Source organism: Battus philenor, unplaced genomic scaffold (genome assembly GCF_028537555.1).
Source record: "Battus philenor isolate CCGP_79_NKW_IND1 unplaced genomic scaffold, ilBatPhil1.0.hap1 SCAF_19, whole genome shotgun sequence".
NCBI classification, from domain to species: domain Eukaryota; kingdom Metazoa; phylum Arthropoda; class Insecta; order Lepidoptera; family Papilionidae; genus Battus; species Battus philenor.
The window spans coordinates 9,270,627-9,280,412 of record NW_027181681.1 but is presented as its reverse complement, the minus strand read 5'-3'; the positions used below and the strand labels follow the sequence as shown (position 1 = coordinate 9,280,412).

General features: G+C 32.1%; 1 protein-coding gene across 1 annotated transcript; it reads right to left on the bottom strand.

Moving 5' to 3' along the window:
* Positions 1 to 3,712: 3,712 nt before the first annotated feature.
* Positions 3,713 to 9,682, bottom strand: LOC137921645 (uncharacterized). The gene is made up of 6 exons (XM_068764448.1): positions 9,570 to 9,682; positions 8,762 to 8,909; positions 8,115 to 8,255; positions 5,853 to 6,053; positions 5,222 to 5,455; positions 3,713 to 4,078 (listed from the first exon to the last, which is right to left on the bottom strand). Exons 1-6 carry the CDS (start codon positions 9,617 to 9,619, stop codon positions 3,725 to 3,727), a joined length of 1,128 nt encoding a protein of 375 aa, XP_068620549.1. The 5' UTR covers positions 9,620 to 9,682; the 3' UTR covers positions 3,713 to 3,724.
* Positions 9,683 to 9,786: the final 104 nt, after the last annotated feature.

Genomic DNA, 9,786 nt, shown 5'->3' with positions numbered 1-9,786 from the left:
GGTATACGGTGCAGAAGTTGCCCAACTTGAGTTTCTTTGTGTATGACTCTACGGCGCCCCGCTTGACGCAGAACGCCGCACCCACCTTATCCTCTATGCGGCTGCCGTCGGTATAAATTACCAGATCGGCAGCCGCGGTGGCAAGTCGGACTTCCTCCGCACTTTCCCCTAGACAGGAGAACTCCACACCAACTTGACCAGACGGGTGTGGTAGTCTCAGGATATGTATATCGTTAGGTGTGTTTTATTTTATTATAGTTTAAGCATCTGCCTCGATTACTTCCCCTCTGCCATAAGGTAGACTGGTAGAGAACGCCTATGGTGTTAAGTCTGCCATTGTACACTTTTTTGTATGCATAAAAAGTAAATAAATAAATAAATATGAAATTATAATAAGAAAAAACAAGTATTACAATCAGATCAACGACTAGTTACACTTTTGGTTATAAAGGTTGTTTTTCTTTTAAACAAAAATTCTTCTTTTAAGTATGGAACATGTTAATGAAGGATAGGTTATGTGTGTAAAACTTTTTACAGGGAGAATGAATAATAAATTTGTGAGCAAAATATTTAAAGCTTTAACACCTATTTTACAACATAAAAGATGATCATTCGGAAAAATGTTTTCTACGACGTATTACGTATACGTATTACTACTACTTATGTACGTAGTACTACTACTACGTTTTACGTATTGGAAAGGTTTGTGTTTTTAACATTAAAGTAAAAATGAATAAGTTGTTTGTCTTTAGAAAATGGGACGCCGTATCGTTGGCACGGTGATTTTTCTAGCCGTTAATATATTGTTATGTTTATTATGTATATTATTTGTATATATTACTTTTACAGAGCATTGGTAGCCCAGCGGCCGAGGACTAAGACTTGATATTGTAGGTTATGTGATGGTAGCGTAGGGTTGATTCCCGGGATCTTATATAATTTACAATTCGTGCATTATTTTTAAAGGACTACCACTGCTCAAAAGTTTCAGTTTCAGAGGGTGGGCAGCAGCATCCTCTGAGTACCACAATACCACACTGCGATCGATAACCCGCCTGCCAATCTGTGGCGATTATGGTAAATCCCCCCATGGATCTCTAGAGGGGCTTTACAGTCGGCGTCTATGGGATGAAACGACGAAGATTCCTTTGATGTGTATAAATGTAATAAACTTGATTTAATTGCTTAAGAAACGTTTATGTAATTTTCAATCAGTTACCACCACCTCGATATACGATCACTCGCACTTACGACGAAAAATTTTTTTTAAAAATGGCGATAAATTTCGCGTTTCTGCAACTGACCATCTTTATGTTTTGTTATGCAATTACCTTTCATGTGCGGTTGTGTATGGTAGCTAATTGTTTTAAGTAGTTTATACGCAGACTAAGCAAATAGAAAATTTTATTTTATATTATAGTGATTCATGAAATTTGGTTCCAAACAGGCTATTAAGACTAATGAAAGGAAAAGAAAGATTATGAACTAGCATGCGGCGTAATATTAATAAAATAGCATCAAACTTATCACGAGAACATAAATTGAAAAACAACGCACGAATTCGTGAAACTACAATAAAATCAACCTTTACAAAAAAGGAAATGCGACTTGGACGGAAGATTTGTTAAAAAAGAATATTTCACTAAGTTTCATGAATATCGAAACTAAAGCTTTAAATTTAAAAAAGAAGGGTGTCAATTATGATCGAAATTTCAATGCAAGCTCCGGCAGGTTTGTAAGTTTTAAAAAACGATAAAACTTCTATAATGTGTTTTGTGGTGAGGTAGGCGGAGCAAGTTGGAAAACTGCCGAAATTTGAAGCAATACTTAAAAAATAAAACTATATGCAGAAACAAACCTTTGACGTGGATTAAACCGCATTATGTCAAAAAAAAAAATGTCCGTGTGGACATTTATTTCAAAAAAGCTAGCTTTTGAATGCAAGAATATTTTAGATGGATGGTTCAAAGTTACAACGAAATGTATTAACGGTTTATTGAGCAAACTCTTAAAAAAGTTTAATAATGACATGGAATTTAATAGGGAAGAGAAAATAGAAGCGACAGTTAAAGTTATTGTACTCTTTGCTCAATAGTTTATCCTGAAAGTTAATAAAAAAGATGCAAATCGACTTTAAGGAAACAAACTGGAGGAACTTACTACCAAAGACTTGATTGATATTAAGTAACAGCGAGTTGTAGATAAAGATCTAATGAAGCAAAAAACTGAATGAACAAGCAGAATCTCCCCAAAACTTTGTGTTTAAGGAAATGACATCAGCTTGTAGAAATATAAAGGCAGTATAAATATTTGAAAATATGGACTCGGACAACGATAGGTTTTCGAAGGCACAACGCAATGTTCACCAAGCTGTTTTTAGGAACATATAAATTTAATCGAAAATTAATATTTAGCTAATTATTTATAAGAATAGCCAATGTTATATGTAAAGAGAAAAATATATCTTCTCTGCAGTATCAGAAGCTATGCAGGTTAAAATGGATAGACTTGTATTACCTACTCGAATTTTTCTAGGTGGTTGCTTCACTACTGGACGACTTTTAAAAATAGTCTACAAGTTTTTATCTTTAATAACTTTCATTATTCAACATTATTAATTCAAAATATATGTATAGTAATAGCAACATTAATGTATTCAATCGTACATTTTTAATTTTTTTATGATGATTTCTTAAAATTCATCGGTGAAACAATCATCATCATCATGCTAATCGATAAGATCTCCGTGAAGACCTGTCTTGCGCTGTCCCCATACAGCAAAATCCTACGGTCGTGACTTTGTTGACGGTTCAACCAGGAAAAAACGACCGATGGTTGATAATCGCAGTTTTCTTCACAAGATGGAGGTCTCCGCAGTAGTCGATGACCTTAAACTCATCGGCATCTGTGTCGTCGATGCCAAGTGTATGGAATTTATGGGCACTAAAAAGTACATGACACAAATAATGGCAACCTCGAAACCTAGACGGGAAAAAGGTTTTAGACTTCAAGGAGGTTTATTTTCCCTCGGTAGTTTCTTTTGTAGACCCGCGCAGAAACGGTGTCATTGGCCAAAGTCAGCTATGCAAGCGAGCAAGACTAATAAAATAGTGATAATAAGTATCACTATTTTATACTTTTTGCAAAACTTTCAAATCTTGCAACCGATACTTTCACTTGCGCACTTTTTAAAAATTTGCGATAAGATTTAGTCCATTTTTTTAACTCTTCATTAGTGTTATAACGCCGCTTAGCATATATCTTATAAAAAAATTCCCCTATTTATATGTAGCTCAACTGTTGCGCACTTAAACAAAAACTTGTTTACTTCATAATTACTACGGATATGGTTGTAAACATAGTATTAATTAATGTAATTTAGTTTAGAATGTATTGTTAATGTTATCTGGGATCAATTTACTTGATAGCATATATATGAGAGGTCATAACTATTTATTCGCTTTATTTTCTTTTTTCTTGAGAAGATAATCTCATGATTCTAATCTTTACAAATTACTTCAGAGTCAGAAAATAAATTAATAATTATACTCCTTTCAGTGTGAGGGATTAGGTATTTATAAACAGAAAAATATTTTAGTAATTTATGTATATGTTTTTTATACTGTTAATAATTATCAGTAAATAAAAAATTGTAATAATTTATTTCATAATTTATTTTAAAGCCGTATTATAAATGTCATGCCTATTTGATGTCCAAACTGTTTTAATTTATTACCCGTAATATATTCTTATAATACATATCGAGTATAAAACGCAAAAAATCTGGCGAAGGTATTGCATTCACTGGTAAAGATTGAATTTTTCGTAACGCGTTGTTATAATATGCTTCTTCTTCTATGTGAAAGATGTCAGTTATGTTCAAGTCACTATAAAGAGCGCGTATTCTGTCGACGTGTGACGGGTCCCAACTGCCGTAGCACGCTTCGAATTCTTTTCTCTGCGCTTCGCTGCAATGTTGCAGAGCTGTAACTGCTAACCACGTGCATCTGCCTGTCTGAATATCGGATCTCGTTTTTCCATAACTAACGTCATCGTCGAAAATATCTTCAAAGTCGTTCTGCAAAGATATTCATTTATTATAATAACCTCAATTAAGAAAGTCAAACCAATAAAGTAATTTAATTAATGTTACAAAAAAAAGGATAAATTATTTATTATTATAAAACATTCTTTATTATACACGTTAAGATACCTTAAAATATTTTCATAATGATAAAAAAAAAGTACAAAGTGCGGCCTTATCACACGAGGCAATCTCTTAAATATGAAATTACTTCAATGATATAATATTTAGCTTCAATACAAAAGTATATGTAAGACATCGGCACATAAATAAGTAACCAACTTCATCATTATTTAAGTCGATAGACCTTCTTTGCAATTTAATTAAAAATGTATGTTTATATTATATATTACTCTATTCCCCTTTTTTAATTTTTAATAACACGTATGACGCGCTTTTCAAATATAACCTGTTGTAAACTATTCATACGTATGTAACATATATGCAACATATTCACCCCAAGGTACAGGCCGCCAACAAACGTCGATACAATAATCGGTCTTAGGCTGCCTGCATACAGTGAATTCTCGCGACCTTGACAATATCGCCACCTAGTCCACCTAGTTGGGAGCCTATCCACGCCGCATTTACCAGCTCGTGGCCGCCACTCAAGTACCTTTAAGCTCAACGACCGTCAATAGTACGAGCGATGTGTCCTACTCATGTGGCATTTTAACTTTCTGAGAACTTCATAATCATCATTACAGCAGTAGAATATCTATTAATGGACATAGACCACTCACATAGAAAGCGGGAAAGTGTGAACTTCCTACGACCTTCACAAGATAGTCTTTCCACATTGAGGGCGGACAACCTACGCTGCACTGCTGCAGTGGCAACCGTTATAAGAGGATTAAAAAATTATAACGAAACAAAAGATGCATCTTTATAATTACGTTACAATCTATTAATTTTAATAGCGTGAATTCCATTTCATATTTTTTATTTTATAGAATTAGTTCATATGGTAAACTTTTTATAACGAAAGAACAATCTCCTCCAGGTTTAAGAAACCAAGAGTAGAAATATTTTTCAAATAAAAAACAAACTTTTTATAATAAAATTCTACAGCTTAGTACGATGAATGATTTGAAATGAAACAAGAGACAAATGTAAAACGATATTGATGTAACTTACCTTAATTTGACTCCAGATTCCCACATCTGTGTATATATCGGAAACAATTTTAATGGACTCTGTATTGTATTTGTTGGATAAAATAAGCGCCAATTGTACTGGAAGTACTAAAGAGTAAACTCCTAATTTGCAAGAAGCAATAGTTTTGTAATTCTCTATTGTAAATTCTTCATAGTTTTTGTTTGTCGATGTTACAATATCTATATTTTGTCCAACGCTGTATTTAAAAATTGTCTGTGAATTGTTTATTATAATATTTTTTTAAATATCGTCGATCAAGCTCAATAAATTAACGAATAAACATTTTCAACGGCCGATGTTAATGTTTTTTTCTTTCAAATGTACCCCTTGTATCCCTTGTTTAGCATTTTTACTTGCGGGTGTTCTTAGAATGTATGAACTATAGACTCTTTTTCCAATTATTGTGGTATAATTGGTTGTAGGTCTCTTTTGTCAAAGAGAATCAAACGTGACACTAATGTTACTTTATCCCATTGTCAAAAGGAAGTTTTTCAATATTTGATTGTACATATCTTCAATTTGAGTCGGTTTCAAATAAAAATATGTTTTTATAAAATCTAATATACTTATCTTTATAAATAATATAAGTGTAATTTAAACATTTTCTCACCTCATGCAACAGGTTTATTATTTCAATGTACTGTAAGCCTTCAAAGTTTTGTCGTACCATTTCGTATATGAAAGATAATGTCGTAAATGAATCGTTAATAATGAGATTTTCAACTTCAGGTAACAAATGCCAACAAGTTCTATTGTATCGAGATTTAGAGCCTTCTTCAAAGTCGTCGGTTATCGCAGCACAAACGAATAACTGAAGATTTACGTGTTATAATCATATACGAGAAGATTATATTACTACGTTAGCTCTTCTAATAAGAATCAAGAACTTATTTCTGTAATAAAACTTATTGCTAAATATAGTATGACATTAATGCAAAACAAGAGCCAAACTGGTCGACCATCAAAACGCAGGCATTACCACTTACAGTAGGTTGCAAGGAACATGTGTCACAGACTAGCAAAATTATTCGACAGAGAGATAATATACACCCTCTTATCTTCATTTTAGCCGATTGATGCCCATTGCAAAGCATTGGCTTCCCCCAGAGATTCCTCCAAAGTGACCGGATCAGTGTTTGGCTGATAATGAATTCTTATATTTCATCGGACCACCTAGTGACTGGCACGACATGACAGCCATTCGGAAACAGCTCGTATTTGTGCAAATTTGGTTCACGTTAAAAACATGATAGAGTCAGAATGTAAACTTTTCGCATAACTGGATTGTATTCTGACCTTGTGAAATAATAGGTGGGGTTTCTCCCCCTCTTATTTGTTAGGCCTACAGTGTCCCCAGTTTGAATACCGCACCGAGCGTGATCAATAATTGAAGGAGAATCACCTGTCTTAGAAGTTGATTTAGCAAATAACTGTTTGAAATTCATCATCGTTATTATTATTTCAGCCATAAAACGTCCACTCCAAGAAATAGGTCTCCCCGAAAGACTAATTAATTTTCGCATTAATTATTGTTAATTGAAACTATGGTTTCTGAAATGTAGACACTATCTTATCTTTACTTAAAATGACGAATGGTGTTAAAGCGATGAGTATAACGCGGTTAAAAACACTAAAATTATACTTATAAAAATAAACTTCTGGTAATCATTTTGTTATTGAATATGTTCCTTCCGTTGGAATCTGGTTTGTCGATTTTTTCTCCGACAAAATCATTGAACAATAAAAAGTGTAAACTTTAATGAAAAAAACACGTCAATATTCCAGTCAAGTCGTTTTCATTGCTTATACTACGACCTTACGTTCTTGTGAGGTCAATACCTTTGCATTTAACTTTAATATAGGTATGCGCACAGGTATTATTTCACTAGTGTAAATTAGGTACCCTATTTTTAATGTACAATATTTTAAAGTATAATTTAAAATTTTAAAATAAGTTAATTGAATTAAGGAGAGAAAATGACTTGTGTAATAGAAGTAGATACATAAATATAAAATATATAGTATTTAAAAATGTCTGTCAATATAAACCTGTCAATCATATCTTACGTTGTCCGTGCTCTGTCTTTAATTGCTTAAATCACACAAACAATAGGAAAGAATGAAAATGGTAGAAGAAAGTCTTTGTCAACTGGCAAATCGTCGTCGCTTTTTTGTTCTAGACGGCCTCTACGAGGCCTTTTCCACATGCCATAATCGTCTCGCTTGGCAGGCGGGTTGGTGGTCGCTGGTATTATGGTACGCAGGGTACGCTGTTGCCTAACCTCTGGAAACTTGTTTGTGTGCATTGACAATCCTATATAATTAAGTGTGAGTTATGTATGAGACTGTCCCGGGAATCAACCCTGCAACCTGTGTTCGCAGGTCACAGTCCTCTATCGCTGGATTACCACTCCCCATACCGACTGGCAAATAGACATACAAAAAACGGGTAATTCTAAACAAGAGGCATCAATAAATGTTTTAAAGTATCTGTGGATATCATTGCGGTTATATTGGTAAAAAAATATTATCCCTTAATAAAGAATTACTTCTAATGTATACATCAGTTTTTTTTGAAGAACTTATGAGTTCCACGTTTAAAATTAGAAACAGATTCTGTGTAATTACAGATCATATAATTTATATAAATTCACAGGTATACCTTTAGTTTGTGTGCGTTTGTGTTATTTCCTTGTGATTTCATTGATTATTCACCTTGTAAGGACATTGTACTTAATACGGACTTTCCGAAGATAAGATGACTTCATGACAATGTTGCCAACAAATATGTTTTCTTCTCAGAACATTTTTAACATGTTATTGAAAAAGTAAATTTATTTTAAAAAATAGCAAGAAATTTAAAATTCTTTACCATTTCGAGGCACCAGGCTAAAACGTGTTGTTTAAATTCAAGTTCCTCGTTTATTTTCTTTGGTTTTTGAAGTATCTCATGACTGAGTATTAATATTTGGGATTGTATTTCATTTTGTTTGCGCATGTTGTATTCGATAATCTGAAAAAAAAAAACTAATTTAATTTTTGACAATCTTTGACTGGAGCATGTTTAAATAAGTATTTTTAAGAACAAAATAAACATTATATCTAGATAATCTTGTATAACAATGTAACGAAATACACTTCTGTCCTATTTTTATCTGGCAACATAAAAAAGAAATAAATATTTCATGTTTTCACAGTCAATAATTATGTCGCTACATTGGATTATGTAACATCATACGCAACGGCATATGTTCGTGTATTACCTTGAAACCTTGAGTAGATATATGTATCTTATTAACCCAGTTAATTCATATGCAATGATATTTTCAAACCTTAACATAGTAATACCAAATGCTGTACAAATTATTTTCATGTCATCAAAATTACACATATTGATAAAAATTAAATAAATATTGTTTGATTTGCATACTTAATTTTTTACATTGTCTTAATGCTTAGATAAAATATACTGCGAAATTACGAGAAAATCCAAATTTTCTTTAAATTTTTTCAACTTACTTTGTTCATTCGGTCCAATGATTTCAAAAACGGAATACCCTGTAACGTCTTATTCATTATTACAGGATATGCTTCAATAAATTTGTTGCAGGCTTCTTGGGATATAACAGACCGTTTTGTTTGAGTAGCACCATTGGTATTAAAAACACTGTTAAAATAATTAGCAAAATTATATCTTTAAGTCCAGTTTATTTTTCATATTTTACCACAAGACACAAAATGCGAATTGTAAAACCTATGTATATTTTTTTATTTGTAATTAAACCGTTCGTATGTTAAATAATTAAAGTTGTTATTAAATTACAATATCAGGTTAGAAAGACACTCTTTTCGCAAATAGCGTACATAATCTTGGTAGATATTTTTGATTGTACTATTTATGTCTTCCTAACTTTGATGACATTATAAAGGTACCATTAAAAAGAGTGTACATATATGTATTTTTCATTTTAAAATTTTAGTTTCTAAAAATGCAACACAAGCTGCTGGAAAATTGTGTAAAGAAACTAATGCAGTGTCAGTAAACCTAATGAACCGTGTATTCATATGTCGTTATTTATTAAGACGCAAAGAAATTTTGTTTTCAAAGAGAATAACGGTGATGAAAAATAGATCACATCGCTGAAAAGCAGTCATCGAACATAATGACATTTTTAACTTTATTTACATTTACTTAAAAGATGAAGTTTAATGTAAATAAACTAAGAAAGAAAAAATATCAAATTTTCGTATGAAATGTGTGGAAACATTTTTCTCAATGTATACGAAATATTTTGTTAATATAAATGCATAATTCAAATATTCTTACCATTTAGAGTAACTTCTTGAGAGATTCTTTAACCACTTGCTCATTATCATTTTTCACAAAAATACGTAAATAGATCTTTCACAAAATTAAATACCTCGATTTTACTTTCTTAGTTAAATTTAAATTGAAGTTAAATAAATTATTAAAGTAATATGCCTTTTATTTCTTATACACCTGCCCTACAGAAGTGTACAGAGGTTTAATTGCGATTTCGTGA

Bases quoted from the DNA above. Each gene is read 5' to 3' on its own strand.
- LOC137921645 (XM_068764448.1), bottom strand. From the start codon at position 9,619: ATGATAATGAGCAAGTGGTTAAAGAATCTCTCAAGAAGTTACTCTAAA. The intron at 8,910-9,569 runs GTAAGAATATTT...TTATTTTAACAG, and splicing joins TCAAGAAGTTACTCTAAATG to TGTTTTTAATACCAATGGTG. The intron at 5,456-5,852 runs GTGAGAAAATGT...AACAATTCACAG, and splicing joins TAATAAACCTGTTGCATGAG to ACAATTTTTAAATACAGCGT.